The sequence below is a fragment of the Leptinotarsa decemlineata genome, unplaced genomic scaffold (genome assembly GCF_025532065.1).
Source record: "Leptinotarsa decemlineata unplaced genomic scaffold, Ldec_3_MD MMD2_tig00000010_RagTag_RagTag, whole genome shotgun sequence".
In the NCBI taxonomy this organism is placed as follows: domain Eukaryota; kingdom Metazoa; phylum Arthropoda; class Insecta; order Coleoptera; family Chrysomelidae; genus Leptinotarsa; species Leptinotarsa decemlineata.
The window spans coordinates 13234746-13259241 of NW_027412538.1; the positions used below are offsets into that span (position 1 = coordinate 13234746).

General features: G+C 37.4%; 1 protein-coding gene across 4 annotated transcripts; it reads left to right on the plus strand.

Moving 5' to 3' along the window:
• Positions 1 to 1605: 1605 nt before the first annotated feature.
• LOC111505402 (uncharacterized protein CG7065) lies at positions 1606 to 23826 on the plus strand. 4 transcript variants are annotated; one of them, XM_023160195.2, is made up of 11 exons: positions 1606 to 1794; positions 2156 to 2285; positions 10293 to 10607; positions 11509 to 11679; positions 11739 to 12015; positions 12075 to 12510; positions 12570 to 12944; positions 14636 to 14773; positions 14844 to 15445; positions 18200 to 18813; positions 21803 to 23826. In XM_023160195.2, exons 2-11 carry the CDS (start codon positions 2220 to 2222, stop codon positions 23744 to 23746), a joined length of 4938 nt encoding a protein of 1645 aa, XP_023015963.2. In that variant the 5' UTR covers positions 1606 to 1794; positions 2156 to 2219; the 3' UTR covers positions 23747 to 23826. The 4 variants fall into 4 exon arrangements, with proteins under 4 accessions (XP_023015963.2, XP_023015965.2, XP_023015966.2 ...); XM_023160196.2 differs by lacking the exon at positions 1606 to 1794 and adding an exon at positions 1836 to 2080; XM_023160197.2 differs by lacking the exon at positions 2156 to 2285.
• Positions 23827 to 24496: the final 670 nt, after the last annotated feature.

The window sequence follows — 24496 nt, forward strand, 5'->3', positions numbered from 1 at the left end:
CAATTCAAATAAAATTTCCTTTCTCAATAAGAATTTTTTTCTTCAGACAATAAAGAATATTCCTCTCTCTCTCTCTCGGAATCTACAACATTGATATCTTCTGCAAGAACTTCATGAAAGATACATTTAAGAGGAATTTTTGAAGTTCTAAATACTTCAATGTTGTTTTTGATCATTTTCGCGTTACATCATGTGGTGAAAAACAAAGGTTTTATCAATAAAAATGGCCTTACAAGGTTGAGCTTGATCGACCTTCATTGACTTACTACATTGTCCCCCAAAATCAAGACATCAGTGTAATGTTCAACTAAATATTTCCGATCACTTTGTTCATGTTTTAATACATGATAACAAGCGTGTTTTCAAAAAAAGCAAAATAAATTAATGGCAAGATTTGATCTATGGGGTTCGAAAGATGAGTCGTTACAAATAACATGTTGAAAAAGTTTGCATTCTAAAACAGTGGGAACAGTGTAGAAACATGGAAAACATGTTCGGATACAATATAAAAACGGTTTTATTGATACTGTTCTAACTAGTTTGTTTGTCACCTTACCAGGGTTTGTAGAACGCTTCTGGTCTGTCATTTTTCAAGGTTTCAAATCTGAATCCGACCAAAGCTTGACCGTATACTTATAAGAAATTGAAAATTCGAAATGGACGTAATTTCGAATATTCGGGTTATAAAACTAGGTATTCCACAACGTTCAGTTTTTGGACCTTCACTACTCTTTCCACAATATTTAAACGATGTTCACGTAACTATGTTCGCCTTCACAACAATAATAATATATGATTAGAAGGCGGAATAGCTTGTAGCTTAATTAGAAAAAGTCATAAATGTAGTTTTTTCTTGGTGTCAGAGAAATAAAATGATTATGAGTACTTCAAAATTTGGTAATCGTCATTTTTTTACCAAGAATTGTTACTTGATGCCTGTTATATACATTTTTTGATGTATCGTTTTTGCTAGATAAAATATAGCAGATTATCAGTGTAATGCTGCAAAACTTTTCGTCTAGTTTGCAATAAAATATTGAATTTGTAAATTTTTAATAAATATGAAACGGTTTTATTGCTATTTGTCAACATTTTTGTCTACTGTAACTAATCCATATTTCATGAAGTAGCGAAAACCGAATGCATATTCATGTCACGTGAAATAATTTTTTACGCTAGTATAATGAAGTGATGTACGAAATGTTTTTTGAAATGCTATCGTATGTGCTATTTTTAGATCGTATCATCATAAATTAACAGTTATATACTGAGATGTTCCTTGGCATTATGCAGTGCAGTACAATTGAACGTAATTCAGTGTAATTTCGATTTCTGGGTTGGATAATTTTTCGTTTATGAGTAACATCCTACATCACAGAATGCCAGTCAAAAAGTCCAAAGCCTGATCAAGTCTATGATTTTCTGATTGATTCGGCCGTTACTTGGAGATCGTATGCAAGTCTATGATTCTGTGCATTGCCTTGAGCAAGACCGCTGCGCCCCCGGACGAAGCTTCTGTTCACTATGGACAGGAGGAGCCTGGCCAAATGCTCTCATATGAGAAGCAACAAGCAACAAACCATAGAAATCAGAGAGAGAGAGAGAGAGAGAAACCAAAAATCGATAGTTGGTTGGATGCGTATCTCCGGATTCTAGTCAGTGGTGTAATAGATTTGCTGGTAGAATTAATTGGAGCCCGTATTTCGAAAACTGGAGTTGAAACTTTCAATTTCAAATTGAGATGATGTATTGAATTGAAGAAAATTTGAAATTACCTGAAACCGACTTATTCAGGTGAGAACTCAGCGAGATGTGCTTTCAGGTTTCCATTGATTGTCAATAGGATTGTCAAGTAGACAACTTTGAATACCGAGTCGGCCAGGATAAACATTTTAATCATGTTTTGATTCCATTCGATTATAGTTTTGTCAACTTTTAATGATTTATCAATACTTTTACACATAAAAAGCGAACAAGGAGAGTACCTTTGACTAGGTGGCCATTTTGTGTTGTGCTGTGTGGCGGTAAATTTAAAATGAAATTCCTCCCTTAGTAATTATATATATATTTTTGGTCAACGGTAAGTTACACTAGATAACAACTTTTCGAGGGTAAGTCTGTCGACAGTATTTTCATACACCATTATCTTTTGCAGAACAAAAGTATTCTTGGATATCTGTTCTTTTTGGGAAACGTGTTGAGTGTAAAGTGAATAAATAATGGAACCCTGTGCTCCCGGTACAGAAGATGATCCTCCAATCATGTACTCCACTCTGACTAAACAGGTACTTATTCTTTATACGTATTTTTTCCTCATAGTGACATTATAAACTGTATATTTAGTATATTTCAGAATTAGTAGGTAAGTAATAATTGAATTTTCAATTCTCAATATGCCTTTTTTTGGTAACAATTCAGTGTTTATAATTTCAAGTAAATGAAATTCGCATAAGCGAATTTCCCATAGTCAACAAAATTTTAAAGTTTTCTACCAGTTACATGCCCTGTCATTCAGGGATTTTTAACATAACTTCACATTTTTTCTCTATTTGATGCAAGTAAACATCATTCAGTGATAAAATTACAAAGCTACTATGTATAAAGCATAATAGTCTGGAATGGAAACATAAAAAAAATATATTCTACTGTTCATCATTTCCTTTTCTTGGGTATCCATGTAATGAACTTTTATCATTATTTTCTGTGGTAACAAGGGACTTGTCAATTGCCGATGATAGTGGAATATTTGGTTACACGAATCTGAAGTCTCTGATATATTTTGTGGTGTATTACACCAAACTGTCATGTTTTGGTTTCAGATTCGTGATTTGCCAACAAAAACACAGTCCGATGAAAACTTTTTAAATAAGCGTGATCCATGTAACCAAATAACTATCAGGTTTGCAATTTATACCAGTCAATACATGTTGGTGTAATAATAATAATTATTCAGTTGGATCATCTATAGATGACATTGCGTACTTATATCAAAACGTGTACAAATACAAAATTAAAAATACAAATTCCGTGCACAAGATACAACTACATAGTTGATATAAACTAAAATAATCTGCTATTTATTCAACAGATCGTTATTAAATTGGAAGTTTATTACACAATGACCATAAGCCTGGGACATGATTCAGATACAACTAATCTGTGTGTTGGCACTTCCAACTGTAGGGAATTTCTAGTATTATAATTCTTATTACCATTAAGAGTAGGAAAACTGGTTATGTGCGATTTTAAATATTTTAGTATCTCATAAATGTATATACTTCTAACAGTCAATATTCTGAGGTTTTGGAAGATGAGTTTTTAGTAACACCTGATTTATACCTTATGGTTCTTTTTTGAATTTTGAGTATTCTGGAACAATCACTAGATTCTCTCAAGCTATAATACCATAGGAAATGTTACAATGAAAGTATGCAAGGTAGTACATTAAAAAGAATAATCTATTCATATTCCAGCGTAGTTATACAATAAGATATTGAGGATATCTTTTTACAAATCGTATCAATATGCTTGTTCCATTTGAGATTTTCTGTTATCTTCAAACCCAAAAACTTTGTCTCCTCTTGTTGAATTGATCCATTAATTGACGTTGCTAGTAAACTATGATTTGGAGTGATTCTTGAATGATTAAAACGTATAAGCACAGCTTTTCTTTCATTTAACAAGAGACACTTGTCTGAGAATAACTTTAGGGTTCTTTTTACTTCATCAGATGCTTTATTAACTGTGGCTTTAATATTTTCCTGAGTTATCAATAAAGATGTGCCATCAGCATACATAACGAACTGATCACTATAAAAATAATTTGCTTATATTGTATATAAAAGTGGACCTAATATAGAACCCTGAGGGAACAATTTTTAGATTCTGATTTATTTTTGTTGACTTCTACATTGTAGCATCTACCCTCTAAGTAACTTTCAAACCATTTGTGGGTTAATCCCCTGATTCTATACATTTCAAGCTTGGTTAGGAGATTTTCGTGATCTACCAGATCAAATGCCTTACTTAAGTCTATGAAAATACCTAGCGGCTTTTTACCTTTGTTCAACTTCCTGTACACGTTATTGAGGAACTGTGTAATCACTAGAAACCAGCTCAATCATATAGTCCTACCCATATGGGAGTTCAATTTGATAATTTGGTTTCCATACATATAATTAAAAATGTACTCAATTATAATAAAGTAATTGAATCTTCAACCTCTGAATATGTAATGCAGTTACATATACATTGAGTATTGTGACGCCAGAAGATGCTATCGTATGGCAAAATACGTGTTGCGGTCAACATCAATAACTTTGTCGAAACTTTTGAAATAGACAACTAAATTTTTAGTAAACGACCATTTCATCTATTTAGTATGTGCGGTTAATGGTTTTGATCTTAAGCTGACAGGGTATTGTTTCAAATGGATTTATTATGGATCATTCTCATTTGAATGGTCTATTTTGTATGAGAAACTGAAAAATTTGAGTTGTGTACTTTTCTACACAACTTACAATCTGGTGTGTGTAACAATGTGAGTATATAGTGAACTGGAAGCAATCTACTTGTAATACACTTGTAATAATTTCCTCAATATTTATTTGACGGAATTATACATTTTTTAGTATGATTTTGCTAAAAAATACACTGATAAAAACTTCGTATCTATTCAAATCATTGAAGAGATGGGAGGTTAACTTCAGAAAACTTATCATTTACGGAAACAAAGCTACAATTTTCTTCTTCAACTTTTTATAATAGTATCTCAATTTATTTGACGAGTCTTTGATCTTATGTACATTACTTTAGTTATCTACAAAACTATGCTGCATCGTCTTATATTTTTTGGTATGGTTTTAATATAGTCGGAAATATTATTCATCCAAAATATTCGATTACCTATAGTACTTGCAAAGAGAATTGGTATCTCAATACCGAGTCCTGCTGCACTCAAATTTATTAGATCATTATTCGAGAAATCTCCTTTTTTTTTTTTTATTATTGAACGGGTTATCGACATATGTTTGTTTGTTTGAAGGTGATTGACAATGTTTCGTGATGAATTTCACTAGTTCGGACTTCCATTGTCTATTATATAAAATGATTTGAAATCCCTGAAACAAGTAAAAAAGAATAATTAAAAAAGAATAGTTGAAAATAACAATTATATTAAGCAACAATAAACCTGAAATGAAATGATAGTAAAATAACCTACAAGTAAAAATATAATAATTGAATAAATAAAAATTAAAGGAATGCAAAAAGAAAATAATAAAAAAAATAAAAAAAAAATAAAAAAAAAAAAATTAAAAAAATAAAAAAGTGTAGAGATTCCAAGTCACGTTAGTTCACGACGTTTGGATTGTTGGTATCTACAATCGTCTTCGGGTGATGACTGGACTGATTCCTCCGAGAGATGACTATTTTATAGGTCGTTGAAATACTTTCACTTTCTTTACTTTCCATTTTCCGCTTCACTGATTCCGTGAGAGATGACCGATTTGGCGGGAGTTGGTCATTTCTCGTTTGATGATGGGTTTCCATATGTTTCGTATATCTACGCTGGCCTGGCTGAATACGTTGTTGGACAACATGTATGCGGCTTCCTTAAATTTTCTCCTGAACCAATGTTCCTCTCTGTGCAAGATCTCAGCTTGGGACCACTCGATGTTGTGTTGATGGGTCCAAACATGGTCTGCTATTCCTGATTTGCTGGTTTCTCCTCGCTGTGTGTGCTTCTTGTGCTCGGCAATGCGAATATTCAATGGCCTCTTAGTTTCACCAATATAGGATTTTCCGCACTCACAGGGTATCCGGTAAATGCAATTCTTGGAATCGCAGTCCGCGTTTGGGGGCCTGGTTTTCGTGAGGCTGCTACGGATAGTGTTACCGGATCTAAAACAGGTTCTAATGTTGTACTTGGAACCAATTCTTCTTATCCTCTCCGATAATCCTCTGATGTAGGGAAGTGCAAGCACTGGTTGTGACGGCTTCTCTTCCTTGCGAGGCTCCTGCTGTCTTTTGGCCAAAGTCTTTTCTACCATCGCTTTGGAGTATCCATTCCGCTGAAGATCACTTTTGATGATGTCTAGTTCCTTCTCGAGACCTTCCTTTGTATTACAAAGCCCAAAAGCACGGTCTAATAGAGTCTTGATGATTCCTCTTTTTGTCGATTGATGGTGGTTGGATTCGTGGTTCAGATACTGTCCCGTATGAGTGGGTTTTCGGTATACAGATGTTTCCCACTTAGTGTCGGTCCTCTTCACCAAAACGTCTAAGAATGGCAATTCATTGTGGATTTCCTTCTCCATTGTGAAAGTGATGGAAGGTCTCACGCTGTTGATGTGTTTCAGAAAGGCGTCTAGTTCAGACATATGTTTGTATCGCGATTTTTTGTGTGAGATGTTTCAGTCTTGGGATGTTTTGGGTTTATATGTTATTGTCCGATATATTATTTCTGAAATAAAAAGAAGGGGAGGTAGCTGCTAGGCTTAAAAGTACGTATGCTAACATAGAAAAACATTTTTTTTTATATAACAGAAATCTAAATCTACTCTATCATTTTAAATCGATTGTATACCTAACCCAGGAAAAAAATGGTCGGTGACTACAACTGGATTTTGGCCAAGGAACCGTACATTTGGAAAATATGAAAGTCATGAAGTTGTCATTTACAAAAGTAGTGTAACAAGGGGCATACGAAGTAATTCAAGGTCAAGCACTGTAAATCTTATATTTGATATTATGATAAATATATATCTCCTATGATTTGGATTCAAAACATCACAATGAACATCCAAGCCCATTTTTTCTAATACGTTATTGAGAATTTGTCAATATTTAGAAATACAAAAAGAAACTTTGAAGAAGAAAGAAGAGAAAGGTACAGGAATGATAGTGACTTGAGTAAATATGATTTTCTTGAAAGGCAATATCCACGACATAAGGTGCGAAATATTCACATCAGTTTTTGTAGAGCGGTGAAAATGGAGGTGGAATCATGAAACTATGAAAATTTTACGTCGTCAACACTGTTTTCAGTAATAATACTTTTACTTTTCAAACTGAATTCACACGTTTGAGGTTATCAATGTGAAATTTATGAAATAAAACGTAAATTAGCAAATAATTACATATGTACAAGCAACAAAATCAATCGAACGTGGTGCAAATTTACTACTTATATAAAAATGTAAACGATATTATATTGCTACGCATTAAAATGTAATCAATAACCCCCCAAATGGTGTAGAAAGCTTTCGTATTCATTACTTAAGAACTGTGTTGCTTATATCTTGGAAATGAAACTAATACTATACTTCTAAACATATACTACTGTCGGTATGTTGTTTAGAGCAAGCAATCAAATTATTTCAAAAATGGATTCAGTGTAACTAATAAGTCTACGTAGATCAGCGAAATATTTTGTAGCAATTTCAAAAGTTAGACGAAAAGCCATTACTTGCGGTACCACGGATCATTTTGTAGGGATAGAAAATCCTAATGAGCTCAGTACAAGTTAATAATTGTATCCTACTTGGTACTAATCAAGTCAAACTCAGCGCATTAAATGGTTAATGTTACCTCTCACAAGTTTAAACTTCTGAGGTTTGCAGTTCGTAAGGGGGCGACAACTGGTTAACGGCAATACAAAAACGTTATCTAATTTGTGATCGACAGGCCCGATCTTTCGGTCAATTCCTTTTCACCCTCTTCGATCACAGTACGTATATTTCTTGCTGTCCATTTGTCATTTATGAGCTTCATTTTCTTTCTGCTGTGATTATTGCTTGCCTTCTTTTTCTGCCTCGTCTCTCAAGTGTCCCTCGCATTTAAGGATCCCTTCTTTGTAGAAAGCGAGCCTCTGTTCATTTCCAAAAATTCCTATGCAGGGGTCTCAGATTTACAGATGGTTTATATGAGTGTTGATTCTCGAACTCTAGCTCAGTTATTACTGCATTATGGTAAGGTGTCGACCCTATCTCAGAACTTGCTTCATCTTGCTGTCTAGGAAAGAAAAAGAAGAGCAACTCGATTCTTATTTTTTGCCTTATTCACTTCAAACAGTATCTCGGTCTTTTTTTTGGGGGGGGGTTGAGGTTCATCCAGAAATTACAAAAAAAAACTTTGAAAATTAACATGAAGATCACTGAAGCCTGTAGCTTGTACGTGATATTGACCTCTAATATAATATAATCCTACACACAGGAAATCACTTATTTATTCAAAAAACCAGCGATTAAAGTTTATTACAATCATAATCTTTCATTATATTGTATATGCAATAGAAATTGAATTTACAGTACCTATGAAAAAAACCACTTCGGGGCTCATCTTCAAGGATAAAGACTCTTGAGAAAGCCAAATACAACTGTTCTTTTACTTGTTCTGAGCTTTTTTCGTCGCCTTTTTTTCTGAATCTAATCTTTCTCCATCATGTTCTCAACGTGATTACTGCAACTTCTTCAACTATCCTTCATCTTCCTCCTTTTTCTGAAACGGATGTTAAACGCCCCGCTGATCCATTGGCGACTATTTTTTTTATAGTTGATCCACGGTTTCTCGTGCAATTTTTCCTGGATGTGAGAGGGTGATATTCAGTTGAAAGCTTCATTTGTCAGCATGAGGTTCCACTACTATAAATGATTCAAATCGTAAAAACTAATCGTCTCGTGGTTCTGATGAGCGTGAGCCGAGGTTTTCCAGGCGACCAGCTAGCTATTTTTTTTATAGTTGATCCACGGTTTCTCGTGCAATTTTTCCTGGATGTGAGAGGGTGATATTCAGTTGAAAGCTTCATTTGTCAGCATGAGGTTCCACTACTATAAATGATTCAAATCGTAAAAACTAATCGTCTCGTGGTTCTGATGAGCGTGAGTCGAGGTTTTCCAGGCGACCAGCTAGCTACTCGTGAAAGTGCGTGATTTATGTGAAAAACAATCTGTATAGCAAATGCCGATTCGACGTCCGACTCGACACAACTGCCTCGTGCGTCCGCTTTGTACAGTTTTTCAACTCTAATATTTGTAATATCACAATTGCTACGATTTGAACATTGCCTGAAATTAAAAGATGTATCTTTTATATTTTGTTATTTATTGAATTGTTTCAAAATATTTGTTCCTTTCTATGAGTCTACTTTAAACTGTAATATCTCAGTGAATACTCATTCAACTTGATGAGCGCCATCTGAATCGATGCTCAGTCGTCAACATAACGCGAGTCGATTAATTCCGTCAGCATAAAGTTTGTGTGCTCGTGATTCGATGAAGTCGAAGAAGGCCGTTTTTGCCTGGTCCTGATTGGTGGAGGTTCTACCGGTGAGAAAGTACTTGAAAAGATGGTACAAAGTTGGCGAGAGGTCTGGAGAGTATGGTGATCGATTTCCTCAGGATAGGACGCTGCTGTGATTGTTTGGCCCGGTTGCTGAAAGTTACGGTGAATCACACCAGCCGCTGATCACCGTACATAAATCATGTTTTTTTTTTGGTGAGTTTTCGCCTTTGGGAGGTTCCTGGATGGCTTATCCTGTTCAACCACTGTTCTGGAAGTCTCCTGTTGTCGTAGAGGACCTACTTTTCATCACACGTGACGATCGGACCCAAAAAAGGATCGGAAGCAGAGAAGAACACACATCGAATCGTGACAATTGATGTCGATCGTTCAAATTGTGGGGGACCAACTTTTCGAGTTCCTTGACCTTTCCAATACCTAGCCACTAACTAAATTCACTTGTTTTCGTAATATCGTCGAATAACATTACTGGCTGGATGGCCCGCGCGCTTTTATATGAGGCAGCGGGCGGGCCTAGAACTCTCGAGAATGGAGACTAGAAACTTCTCGCTTCGCATTGAAGCTTACAGCCAACTATTATTGTACACTTTGACAACTATCGGGCAGGAAATAATTACTGTCTAGTCCCCTATATGGCGTTACACGAAGAAACGCGTGTTAAGCGAAAGGAGCGGTATAGTTTGTGTTAAAAGCAAAAAACAAATTTTAAATTGCCATCGCCCACTTTGTGAAAGACTTATGTATAGCAATAAGCTGAATTGAAATCGTTTCATATTGGTTTTCTTGGTGTGACACCGATTATGATGGTATAAACAAGTTTTTGTAATGGAAAATTCTGGGGCCGTATGTAGGTTAGTTTATTGTTCATGGAATTGTTTCGAAATCAACTGCAATGATTATGGGATAAGAATACCTCAAAATTATATTACTTTCTCATCTATAGCTTGTACGGAAATATGTAATTGCAAGTAATTCATAAAGATGTTTTTCAGGAAAACGAACAGGAACGTCTACTTAGCCTCAAAGCTATCCTCAAGAATGGAAAGTATGACAATATATTTGAACTCAGTTACGTCAATGGAGTCGAACATTGGTATTGTAGAGCGTGTGAGTGCCCCGTCATGGGAAGAGTATTCCAGCACGAAGTTGGAAAACGTCACAACCAGAGTTTGGCGACTACAAATCGGCATTTCGAAACACAACGGCAGGAAGAACCTGCCGAAGAGGTTGTTTCTCTGGAAATTGCACCTGGGGAACCTGTTCCGCCCGGATTCGAGGAAGAGGTTGGCAGGTCATCACAGATTCAGGTAGTGCTGGATAAATTTCACACGGTACACAGAAATAGTGGGCTGTATAAATTATGTAACACTAACCAAGTCTGTATCTTTTTTTCAAAAATGTTGATGTTGTTGAGTTTTTCCCGCTTGACTTTATTTCACTGAAAATACAACACATATACTTTAACTGAGTCTTCAGACTAATGTTCAAATGCCTATCGCCTTATAAGATCACTTCGTACCGCACTTTCAACTAAACTTCCTCGATATGCCTGTTGGCAGTGTTTATATATGGCAATGGAAGTCTCTGAAAGCCAATAGGGTAGTCTCTCGAAGCCACGTGACGTCTAGAACGATCGCGAAGCGCAATAGTTGAGCGCGATCTTGGCCAAGTCACAGTAGATTGACGAAGACCAGTGGCGGCCGGCGTTATTTTGTTCAGAGGATGATTTACATCGATATCAAGGAATCGATGAATATCATTCAATTACACTTGGGGTATTTTTTGTGAAATGCTTTTAACTTTACCAATTTATACCTAGCAAGGTGATCTTTCACTCCGATATTGTAGTAATGATTTCTTGGGTACAAATGGGCTGTTTGGGATGGTAGAAAATTGCCAAAAACGGCTCTCCTCCATAGGAAGACTTAACAGATTGTCTCTGGTCTGGATCCCTGGCTATACTGGCCTGAAAGACAATGAAGCTGTTGATTCCTTTGCAAAGGAGGGTGCTGGAAACAGCTCCATCGGACCAGAACCTGGCGTTGGCATTGCTTTACGTTTTGCCGAACAAAAATTGAGTACCTGGATGGCAAGAAGATTTAAAGCAAACTTCATGTGATTGATTTGATTTAAAATGAAAATAATTTTGTCACTTGTTTTTGGTTTCAAAGAAATATACTTCATTGAATTTAAAAAAATTGTTTTTAGGAACGCTTGGATGGATTCAAAGTGGGTCCCTTGGTTGCTTTGGAGTATCTGTTGGAGCTTCAGGATGACGATATCTCGAAGGAACCATTATATTTATGCATTTTATGCGACAAAAGAGGCGACCCGCGTACAGTCTTGACCCATCTTGCTAGTTACAACCACATTTCTCAGGTAAACATTTCCTCAGTATAAGATTCCTGAATATTTTGAATAGCTCTGTTTTTTTCTAGTACTTGCAAAAGCATTTTCCAACGTGTTGGCGTGCCCTGGCACCGTACATGACGAAACAGTACAAGAGAAACTGGCAAATCACTCTGCAAAAGATAGCCGAAGGTATTGAAAAGAAATTTGGACGTCTGAAGCCATATCCCATTGAGAAAGATAAGTTTGATAAAGATAGAATGCACTATCTTCAAATCGTTGTCAAAGGCAAACATTTCTCAGAACGGTCGGGATATACTTTTGAAGAACTGATCGTTCATGACGAGTTAACAAAATCTCTCGAAGGTAAAATGTTTTCATAGCAGAGTGATATTGACTTTTATTAATGTTTCGATTTTTTTCAGACGAAAAATCTTATGAAAGTTCTTCCGTCAATAACTGGGGATCAACATTTATTCAGAAACCGTTCAAGAAAAAAGATCCCTCTCCGCCAGTGGTGGGCCTACCCTTTTCAAGAAAAAAGGGAAATGCCCAGACAAATCCTAGAAAACAGGAACCTGCTTATGTACCACCCAGCCAGAAACAAACGCCTAAGGCTCAGGCAGCTGGGAAGCCTGTTACACAACCGCAAGGCAAGGCTCAAGTTCCTGCCAGTTCTCAAGGCACCCGACCAGTTCCTAAGTCGGATCAGCGAAGAAGAAGGTCGTTGTCAAGTGTCTCCAGTATTTCCAGCAGTGAATTGAATGATGATGACGGTAAAAGTAAAGATGCTCACAAGTTTGACAAGAAAAGAGAGCCTCCTCAACCCCAAAGAAATGAGAGGTCTCTTCCATATTCAAGGTGAGCATCGGAATTTCTATACTTCTTAGATTTCGTAAAGTTATAAATTTAATTTTCAGGCGTAGATCTCCGATCCCGAACCGAAGACAACCATCGCCTAGACGAAGATCTAGATCTCCAAGACGTAGATCCCCATCTCCGAGGCGCAGATCTCCATCTCCGAGGCGGCGCAGATCTCCAACTCCGAGGCGCAGATCTCCATTTCCGAGGCGCAGATCTCCATCTCCAAGAAGGGACCAAAGGAACGTACCTGTTCAAAAACATGTTGATAAGAAAACTGAACAGGAACAAGAACAAATCAGAAAAATTGAGGAATACAGAAAACTTGCCAGGGCCATAGAAAATGATTTGCAGAAGACATTGAAACAGCATGAGAAGAATCCAGAAAAACATCCTCAGTATAATGAGGAGTGGAAGAAATTCTGGAACAGAAGGTAAGTTCAAAGAATGTAAACTTTCATGGCCGGAGATGACTGTGAAAGCTATTTTTCGGGTTTTTTGTGTGTGTTTTTTTTTGTGTTTGTGTGTTTATGTATTTGTATGTTTATGTGTTTTTGTGCGTGTGTTTGTGTTTTTGGGCGTGTGTTTGTGTTTTTGTGCGTGTGTTTGTGTTTTTGGGCGTGTGTTTGTGTTTTTGGGCGTGTTATTGTGTTTTTTGTACGTGTGTTTGTGTGTTTTTTGTGCGCGCGCGCGTGTGTGTATGTTTTTGTGCGTGTGTGTTTGTTTTTTGTGCGTGTGTTTGTTTTTTGTGCGTGTGTTATTTTTTGTGCGTGTATGTGTTTGTTTTTTGTGCGTGTGTTTATATTTTTGTGCTGCGTGTGTGTTTGTTTTTGTGCGTGTGTTTGTGTGTTTTTTGTACGTGTTTGTGCATTTTTTGTACGTGTTTGTGCATTTTTTGTGCGTGCGTGTTTTTTTGAGCGTGCGTGTTTGTTTTTTGTGCGTGTGTTTGTTTTTTGTACGTATGTTATTTTTTGTGCGTGTGTGTGTTTGTTTTTTGTGCGTGTGTTTATATTTTTGTGCGTGTGTGTTTATTTTTTGTGCGTGTGTTTATGTGTTTTTTGTGCGTGGTTTTGGGTTTTTTTTGTGCGTGTGTATGTTTATTTTTTGTGCATGTGTGTTTTTGTTTTTTATGCGTGTGTTTATGTTTTTATGCGCGTGTTTATGTTTTTGTGCGTGTATTTTTGTATATTGTGTTTTTGTGCGTGCGTTTATGTGTTTTTGTGCGTGCGTTTATGTGTTTTTGTGCGTGCGTTTATGTGTTTTTGTGCGTGCGTTTGTGTTTTTGTGCGTGCGTTTATGTGTTTTTGTGCGTGCATTTATGTGTTTTTGTGCGTGCGTTTATGTGTTTTTGGGCGTGTGTTTGTGTGTTTTTTGTACGTGTTTGAGTGTTTTTTGTACGTGTTCGTGTGTGTTTTGTACGTGTGTTTGTGCATTTTTTGTACGTGTTTGGGCATTTTTTCTAAGTGTGTTTGTGCATTTTTTTGTACGCCTATTTGTGCATTTTTTTGTACGCGTATTTTGTGTGCGTGTGTTTGGTTTTTTGGGCATGTGTTTTTTGTACGTGTGTTTGAGTGTTTTTGTGCGTGTGTGTTTGTTTTTTGTGCGTGTGTGTTTGTTTGTTTTTGTGCGTGTATTTGTTTTTTCTGCGTGTGTTTATGTTTTTGTGCGTGTGTTTGTTTTTCTGCGTGTTTTTTGTACGTGAATTTGTGTGTATTTGTGCGTGTGTGTTTGTTTGTTTTTTGTGCGTATGTTTATTTTTGTGCGTGTATTTGTTTTTTCTGCGTGTGTTTATGTTTTTCTGCGTGTTTTTTGTACGTGAGTTTGTGTGTATTTGTGCGTGTGTTTGTGTGTTTTTTGTGCGTGTGTTTGTTTCTGTGGTTTTTGTGCGTGGTTTTGTGTGTTTTTTTGTGCGTGTGTATGTTTGTTTTTTGTGCGTGCGTGCGTTTGTTTCTGTGCGTGTGTTTTTGTGTTTATTTTTGTATGTGTGTGCGCGTTTTTGTGTGTTTAATTTTGCGTGTATTTTTGTGTATGTTTTTGTGCGTGTTTTTGTCCGTGTAATTTTGAGTCAATTAAATGCATTCATTATTATTATTTTGCAAAATTGTCATGTTGGTGTATATTTCAGATACAAAGAATTGAAAGCTGAAGGAGTTGACGTAGCTAAACACGATTTCAAACCAGAATGGATTGAATTTTGGAACAAGAGAATGGTTGAGTTACATAGTGACGAAGTGAGAAATAGAAAAGATGCTTTGAGAAGGAGGTAAGGACAAAATTCGAAGTGGCATTTGAGAATTGTTGAATAGTCAACTAATTTGTTTGATTCATAACAGGCTAGCACTCCCTGAAAAAATCAATCCGATCAAATTCACGATCGGTGCTCCAGCACAACTAGCAAAGACGAGTCCCAAGCGTCTCCCTATGGCCGCACAACCCGATCAAGACGATGAAGTTATTTTGATAGATGACAAAGATGATGACGTTCCATCCTTGAAACGATCCCGCAGTCCTTGGGAAGAGGACATGGCGGCAAAGAGTAAATCATCAGAAAAACGACGATCTTTGAGCCCTAGAACCAAAAGGTCGAGAGATAAAAGTCCTGCTAGACGTTCTAGATCTCGAGATAGGTACAGTGACGTACATTCCAGGTCTAGATCGAGAGACCGCAGCACGTCAGTTCGTTCAAGAGATGTTCCCCGGTCCAAGGAATTTGATCGAGAAAGGAATTCGTCGAGGTCGAAAGAATTTGAGAGGGGGAGGGATTACAAAGGCTCTAAAGATGCTCCAAAGAGGTCACGTTCTAGAGAGCGGTCTTGGGAGAGAAAAGATTCGGAAAGGAAAAGAATGCCTTATAGAGAGAGTTCGTTCGAGAGGGATCTCAGGGCGAAAGAGAGAGTTAGAACCGTCGCAGACCTTCCTTGGGAGAGAGAGAAAGGTATATTTTATTTGAATGGATTTTTTCCGCCTCTTTTTTAAACTTTGCAAATCAGATCAAATGATCTGAAAACCATGCGATAACAAAAAACTTTGAAAAAGTCTAAATAGTCTGGAATAATTGGTAGGGAAATAGTTGATAACAAAAAATCTCATCAAAAGTAAGAATTCATTCCTCCGAAAAAAAAAATTGTGAGTTTCTGTAGAGGTAACAATGATATTTCTGGTATTAGAATTGCGAGGGTGGTCCCAGAAGTACCTGTCTCAACAAAAAAAGATGCTATGACCTGGCCTGCAGATGAAACGGTCTTCGCCTTCTTTTGAGCCGGTTCTTCCTTTTAAGTCTACTGTTTTGATTGTTCTTTCATCTCAGATGTAAATTGATGGACCCATGTTTCATCCATGATTATGAAATGACGCAAGAATACTGCTTTGGTGCTGTGAAACTTCGCTAAATACTCGATTGAAACATCTTCAGGACACTTTTTGCTCGAGTGTGAGCAAACGCGGCATCCATCTTGCACATAGCTTTCTCGTGTCCAAGCTTTCACATAATGTACGATGTACCGCGCTTTTTGAAATGCCTACTAAGTTTGCTAGCTCACGAACTTTCAGTAGACGATCATTTAGTACAGCTTTGTGGATGCTCGTTTTGGTAGGTTGTATGGCCTCGTTTAAAGTCTTACCCAATATTTTACTGTTGTAAACGAAGGAGTAGGCCCGCCCAGGGTAGAAACCAGCTCGGCTTTCATATTGGTTCGGCTGAGGCCTTTCAAATAACAGTATCGTATCAAATCATATCAAAATTTTTGGTAAAGAAAGTTTTTGGCTTTCTACTACTCCAGAATTACCGCCGAGGGGCGGAGTTCCACGCTTAAATCGCTACGATACTCGTTCCATCCAGCGTGCCCCCTTGGTACTCCACCTAACCTATCGGCCACCTTGGTACTCCACCCAACCTATCAGCTCCCTTCAATCCCGATAATATTGAATGTTCGGTGGTCATACAATCGGGATAATAATGAAAATATGGATAACGGGTGTTGGTCATAGAGCATCAAACACGTCTACAAAGCGTTAAAACGTTGTTTTTTTCTATTTCCAAACCCCTTGTATTCAACGGATTCGAAATGATAAACAATAAATATTGTCATCTATGGTGTATCGCAACAAACATCCTCCAGAGGGCGCAACCAGTGAATTTAATGGAAACCTTCGTTACACACTACCGACACATACTTAACTTTAGTAGATAGAAGCGTTCCGCAGCTGAGTTTTGTCTTTCTGTTACAGATATTTGGAAAATTTGAAGAAATTCAAACATTTTTCGGCAGAAAAATGCCGCTCTTCACTGACTTGGTGTACTATATCTCCTATTTTTTGGGGTTCCACCTTCTGCTTCGATAAGTTTTTTGAGGTTCAAATGGACACCAATATGTCTTGGAATAATCATGTCGCTGGAATTAACGAAATTGCACGCATCATTCGATACCTAACAAAGCATACCAGAACTTATAGTCACCGTGAGATCTCCTTTGGTATCTTCTAAATATTTCAGTTTTGAGTGAATGAATCATGTCAAATGCGACGATCCAACTATTATTGACGAAAATATGGTTCAGTGCCCTTTTGGTTGCCTCTTTTGTTTTTTCTTTGATATGCTGCACGTGACCAGGCGACTTTTATTAACGAAGAAGCAGGTTAGTGCACTTCTGACATGTTGCGCCATCTTTGTTTTTTCTCTGTCGATGAATTCTGCATTCGTTTCCATTTCATTTGATGTGCTGTACGTTGAGAACAAATCATTATTAACGAAAATACGGCTCATTGCCCTTCTGACATGTTACGTTTTCTTTGTTTTTTTTTCTCTGTCGATGAATTCTGCATTTTTTTTTCAGTCAATGTACTGCACGTTGAGATTCAATTGTCATTAACGGAGATGTGGCTTCGTTCCTTTCTGACATGTTGCGTCATCTTTGTTTTTTCTTTGTCGATAACATTCTGCATTCGTTTCTCTTTCATTTGATGTGCTGCACGTTAAGATCCAAATATCATGAGTGAAATTGTGACTTAATGTCTTTCTGACATGTTGCGCCATCTTTGTATTCTCTCGTCAATTAATTCTGGATTTTTTGTCCTTTCATTTGACGTGCTGTAAGCGAAGATTCGATTATTACTCCGGCGTGTAATTTAATGTTTATATGAAAGTAGCTGTTTCAGGAGAACTTTCTTTCAGTTTGTGTCTGAAAGTTACTTCTTTGCATGATCTACATATCCATGTATAGAATTACTTATTTTCAAATTGATTACTTCCTTCCTTTCATTGAAAGATTCCCTCATCCTTTTGGAACCTCCTGTTCCACATATAAAAGATGGGACAAATCCCTATAACTAGCCTTGCATAAAATCTTAGTGACATTAGTTGAGATTTTTAGAAGCATTTCTATAGTGAAACACTTACTGCGTTTTTGTAAAACTGTTTGGTGAAAATCTCACAATAAAGTGTTTTTTGAATACGTTTTGAATTTTCATTAAGTATTGGTTGATTCCATCGTGGCTGTATGGCAATCTTTGGCATTTTCAGTGTCACTTTTTGACAAAAGCGAGAGCTTTGAAAATTGTATTTTATTAATGGGAAGACCTTGTTTCACTTTATCATGGTTTATTATAAATATACAAATGAAAACCCCTTTTACCTACTTTTACCTGTACACAAAACAAATTTTCAACTTGTCCCTTCATAGTATATTCTCAGCTTACAGAGTACCAATACCAATGGAGGAATTCTACAAACCGCCTCCAATTATGCGTGATGCAACTCGAAAGCCTGTAATCATTCAAGAAGTACCTCGAAATCCTGTTATACCAAAAGAAGGGTCCATGTTTCTACCAGAAGAGGAAGACGATGACGGTGAAGTCAACGTTGTTGACGTTCTTCGAATATTGACTGCTCTGGAAGAACGCTTGGGATCGCTTGGTCCTAAAGTGATAGATTTGCTTGCACAGGCACTCGCTCTAGAGAAAAAAGAAGCCAACAGTTCGGAAGCACTATTAGACAACGATATAAACTGCGTTCTGTTCGAGACGGTCAAGGAAAAACTGAAGGGCCAGATGCTCGCAGGGCTGGTCGATTTGATACAGGAAAGAGCTTTCAAGAAAGCCATCAAGAAGATTGCTGGTTTGATTCATTTAGCGGGGCAGAGGAAACGTCAGAGGGAGAAGTTGTTGCCGAAAGTAACGCCAGTTTCTGTTCCCGGCATTGGTACTGTCGATAAAGCAGCAATAGCTAAACAAATAGCCAACGCACTTGTTGCACAAGGAAAGACTGACGTTACACAAGCAGAGTTGGAGCAACTTATTAATGCTGTGGTGAGTATTGCATAAGAAACCAACAAAATATTGGGTCGGGGTACTACACATACATATAAAGTCGTAGGTTCACATGAGAGTCAATAAGGTGTGTTTTCACCTACCTACAAAGTTGTAGGCTCACATGACAGGCAAAGGGCAAGAAGTTTTTCACCTGAACTTGAGCATGAGAGATGCATGTGACATGCTCAAGTTCATGTGAAAAATATCTTGCCCGTTGCCTCTCATCTGAACCTATGACTTTGTAGGTAGGTGAAAAACACCTTATTGACTCTCATGTGAACCTAAGACTAGGTACTGCACATGCCTACAAAGTTGTAGGTTCACATGAGAGGCAAGTAGTATGGTGTTTTTCTCCTGAACTTGGGCATGTCATATGCACTAATTTTTGGGAAAGAAAGATGGAGTAGCAGAAAGCCAACAACTTTGTTTCCCTGATTGTTTATTATTCTGACTCACACCAAAGAGTATGCGTTTGTGGAGTTGTTTCCTGACTTTGTCTGCAGATGGCGCAGTGGACATCCTACTGAATTAACTGCATGTAGAGATTATGCTCCGAATATAACGCTCAAGAAGCAGTCGCTGCTATTTTCTGTGATCTATCGAAAGCTTTCGACTGTGTCAACCATGAGATCCTTCTTAATAAGTTGCAACAGTATGGCTTCAGAGGCAACACTCTCCACTGGTTTCATTCGTACTTATCAGGTCGCAAACAGGTAGTTAAAACAACCGAGTGTTTCTCTGCTCAAACTATCAAATGTGGTGTACCACAAGGATCGATCCTTGGCCCAATTTTGTTTCTTATCTACATAAATGACTTAGCTTTTATAGATATAACGGCCACAATTACTCTCTTTGCTGATGACACCACTTTATTATGGCACAACAAGGACATTCCTACCCTTCAAGATGCCATCTCAGCTGACATCAACAAAATCAAAGAATGGTGCGACTGCAATAAGTTATCATTCAATATCAATAAAACTAGCATACTTACCTTCCACTGCAACTTACCTGAGATCTGCCTTGGTGACAAAATCTTAGACAGGGTACATAATTATAAATTTCTAGGGTTGAACGTTAATGATGAACTGAAATTTAAAAATCACACAATAAACTTAAGCAAGAAGCTTGCCTCAGGTTGCTATTGCTATGCACTAAGAGTGATTTCTAGAGAACTAGGCTACTCCCATTCAAGAACAGCTTATTTCGCTCTAATAGATCCCCATATTAAATATGGAATTGCCTTCTGGGGAGTCTGTTCTAGAGATTTATTTCAAATGATTTTTGTGCTCCAAAAAAGGGCTGTCTGATATATGTGCAAAGCAGCTCCCAGGGATCCATGAAAGCCTCTTTTCATAGCTCACGGTATTTTAACAGTAGCTGCCCTGTTTATTTTGGAATCAATTTGCTTGATGAAAAAAAATTATTCTTGTGCATCTTCCCCTTCTTCATATAATACTTGTAGCCACAATGATAACATAGATCTGCCCATTCCTGCGAGCTCCCTTGTTAGGGATTCAATTATATTCAACGGTTTTTTTTGTTTGATTTTGATTTTTTGTATAGGGAATGATGCCTCAAATACATCCATTAAGATGTTGTGAAATAAAGGGAAAGGATCATTATGTGATAGAATAATTTCCCAGTCAGTCTGAAGACAATTCTGATAGAACCTATTATAATTTGTCCTGCTAAATAGTCTTCCATATTTACATTTGTTTTGCTTCTTTGATAACCAGAACAGCACTGAGCAGCAAACTGCCTCATGAGGTTCGTTCCAACCAGCGTCAGAAACAGTTTCTGACAGTCAGGATTCTGCGCAGTAATGTGATTGCGTTCCAACGTGAGTTTCCAACCATTAGTAAACTATCAGTTTTCTGTTCCATCCAAGATTCAAACCTGTTCGAAATCTATCAGAATGGTTTGAGGATTATCTTCTAACGATCAATCTGACGCATGCGTATTCCGTATTACTGTTTCTGTTTTATGTTCATGCAACTTACAAACAACATAACCTGCAAAAATTGTTATAAAATAAATTATGTATTTGCTGGCGCAGGAAAAATTGGGAATTCTTTAAGTGAACCTATAATATGAACATCTTTAATTACACAAATTAATTATTGCGGTGACCTCCCAGTTCCATGTTGATAAGTAAATAGAATAGAGATATAAAATACTGCAACCTTCTTTTACTCTCCAGAAATACACTTGATTAGATTTATTTTTAAAGAATTGAAGGGGTTATATTTTTATGAGTGACATTCGTTGTGGAATGTTTGAAATAAAAACTGAGTAGAGAAAAGTATCTTCTGTATAATTCAGTGTTCATATAGAAGTATTTGTTTCGAAAGAATTTTTTTTTCTTTCGTGTAATTCAAGGTTTATATGAAAGTAGCTGTTTCAGGAGGACATTCTTTCAGTTTGTGTCTGAAAGTTACTTCTTTGCATGATCTACACATCCATGTATAGAGTTACTTATTTTCAAATTGATTACTTCCTTCCTTTCTTTGCAAGATTCCCTCATCCCCTTTTTTTGATTTAAGATGGAGTAGTAGAAAGCTAAAAACTTTCTTTCCCAAATTATTTTTAAAGGTTATGTTGAAATTCCATGCCAAACTTCAGTTGAAGTATCAGCTGTTCCAATCAGAAATTTCAAATTAATCAGAAACCAATATTTACCAGACATGCGCGTTGACAACGATTTACAAACAGTTGGAAATCTGTGACTCAAGGTTGGAACGAACCTATAGTCAGACAAACCTGAAGAGCTGACTGAATGAACATAATACTTTCTTATTAAGGACTCCATAACAAATAGCAAGCTAACAGCACTTTATGTTGAAAAAATCCATCTCTGTAATCTGTCATATGAATAAATTGATTCTAATAAAATCGTTTCTTTTAAAGTTCACCAGATCTTTTGTATACTCGTATAAAAAACTTGGAAAAAATGTTCAGCATATTTATTAAAATTTCATTTCAGGTTGGTATGGCAGAGGCATCTAAAAATTCCAATAAACCTGTCACGACAGCAAACTTTTTGCAGCAACTAGCCGGAGGGAATTTGTTACCTTCCCCCACCAAAACCGATCCAGTGTCCCAAGAGAAAACAGTTATCCCAAGTTCAGCAAAGAAAGAGGAGTCTGTTAGTCTCGAAAAACTCACTGAACCTTTGACTCCTAGTTCTGGAAAAAATTCTGTGAGCAACATGGAGAATTTATCTGATTCAGACTTGCAGACTCTCTTGCAGAATTTCAAAGACCTCTGTACAGACGAACAGCACAATCTTATAAATTATTTGAAGAAGTTGGAGTTACAAGAACCAGAGAGGGTAGAAAGGTTGAGGAAGTTTGTAAATCTCGATCCCACTGGTAAAGGTAAAGACGAAGAATCGACGCACAAGGGTAAAAAGAACAGAGAAAGTCCATTCTCGAATAGATTAGGAAGTTTGAACCCCACTCAGGATGATTTGGTTAAAATAGAATCTGACGAGGAAGATATGAAATTTGACGATGAAGAAAAAGATGAGAAAGAACCGGCAGAAGCAGAAAAGAAGTCTGAGAAAACCACCGAAAAAGTACATGAAGATTCCGAGGAGGAAGACTACACATTCGAAGACGTTGTGAAAACTGTTTCGAAGAATGTTAAAGACAATGAAATGGCACACAGTAAAAAGATTGTTGAGGAAAGTATGAAGTTTGAGAACTCCAAAGCGAAGCCTGAATTGAGTAGCGCTAAAGACCTCATTTCTAATCTGATGGGTAGCATCAGCAAGACCACTGCCAATTCTGGAAATATAGATTTGTTGGGTCTGGGTGTTGGCCAACCCAGTCAAAATCCATCAGTCAACGCTCCCAGCACAATGGCTAGTTCTATAGATTTCTCTGCATTTAGTAGTATTAATGTCGCAAGTTTAACCAGCATTGTGAATAATGTGAAGAGCATGACTTCTACAAATAGTGGAAATAAACCTCTTGACTTTGAAGCTTCACCAACGGCAAGAACTGCGGGAAAATTGTACTTCAATCCGGGAAATTTGGATAAACCGTCAGTGTCGAATATAGATCTTTCAGGATCAAGGACAGAACTAGGTTTGGGACCCAGAGGGGATCAAGGACGAAATTTCTCAGCTGCAAACAGAGGTTTCGAAGAACCACTAGGACTAGATAGAGGCACTGGAAGGCCAGGTTTTGAAGGACCTGGTAGAGGCTTTGAACGGGACCGTGGAGGACCTGACAGGGGCTATGAGAGGGATTTCCGAGGTCCAGACAGACCATTCGATAGAGACTTGGGAGGGCCAGTCAGAGATTTTGACAGGGGCCCGATGGGACAAGACAGGGGCCCGATGGGACAAGACAGGGGCCCGATGGGACAAAACTGGGACCCGATGGGACAAGACAGGGGCCCGATGGGACAAGACAGAGTCTTCAATAGAGGTCCTGATCGAGATTATGATAGAACTTTCAGAGGACCTATGGAGATGGATAGAACATTTGACAGACCTATGGTTGGAGCTGACAGAAGAATGGTTCCAGAAGAAAGAAATTTCGGGGGACCTGACAGAGGGTTTGGTGTGGGCTCAGGACCTGATAGACCACTAGGCGGAGTTGGCAGAGGATTTGATAGAGAGGCAATGGGACCAGACAGAGGTTTTGGTGGTTCTGACAATTACTTCAACGGGCGAGATAGAGGGTTTGATGGGGGCTATAAAGGACCTGAACGACCGTTTGGAGGTCCTGGTGGTTCAGTAGGTGGTAATCGAGATTCGTTAGGACCAAGGGGTGGTCCTTCTTTCGCATCAAGAGATAACATGCCATTTGGTGATCAACCATCACAGCGGTTATTACCAAGGCCTGGTGGTGGTAATCCTAGGTTTGGTGGCCCCGGTCCCGACTATGGTAGAGGTAATAATTTTAATAGATGGTAAATACTATTAATTCAGATATGTTTTATAGGATTAAGATATGTGTACAATTCAATAGATAATAAAAATTTGTGCTACTCGGATTGTTTTTTGTTATAGAACAGCATATGACATTTTTCATGCCTTGCCTGAACTCCAGAACACATATTATTGCAGTGAATTAGAAACCTTATCTTACAAAAAATAAATTTAACCTAAATTTTTGAAATCGATTGAAAATTCTGTGAAATATGGTTGAAAATATTTCAAAAATATCCCGACCCCGAAGATATTGACTTATATCGCACGTTGAAAAATGGGATTTCCCATATTCCACTGTTATTTAATGACAGACTAGAAAAATCGAACTTTGCATGCTCAAGATAAACTAGGTCCTATGTTTCAATGTTCGACGATCAGACGAAACTTTGTGAACACCCATTATTAGAAGGTAGGAATTGATGTACATTTCGGAAAATAAACCAGGCATTTTGCAATGATAATGTGATTAAAAAAACAGTGTTTAACGTTGGTTTGCGAAATTTTGATCCAGAGATTTCAGAAACGGAGTGGTAAATACTGACAAATGGTGCAGTAGGTGGCGGAAGAACCAGACGTCAGCTTCTATGCGGTTTTTGATAGTTTTAAACGTATTTAAAAATTTGAAAAATGGCTGCCTCTCGATTTGAAGGATCCACAGAAATTGTCACGTTTCGAGGTTTCTTCTTTGCTTTTGCGCAGCCAAAACAATCGTCAGTGGATACTCTACGACAA

What these genes read in the sequence shown, in the direction of transcription:
- LOC111505402 (XM_023160195.2), top strand. Translation starts at nt 2,220, where the DNA reads ATGGAACCCTGTGCTCCCGGTACAGAAGATGATCCTCCAATCATGTAC. An exon ending in AGGTCTCTTCCATATTCAAG is followed by an intron (nt 12,511 to 12,569) that starts GTGAGCATCGGA and finishes TTTAATTTTCAG; the next exon opens with GCGTAGATCTCCGATCCCGA. An exon ending in AAGAAATTCTGGAACAGAAG is followed by an intron (nt 12,945 to 14,635) that starts GTAAGTTCAAAG and finishes TGTATATTTCAG; the next exon opens with ATACAAAGAATTGAAAGCTG.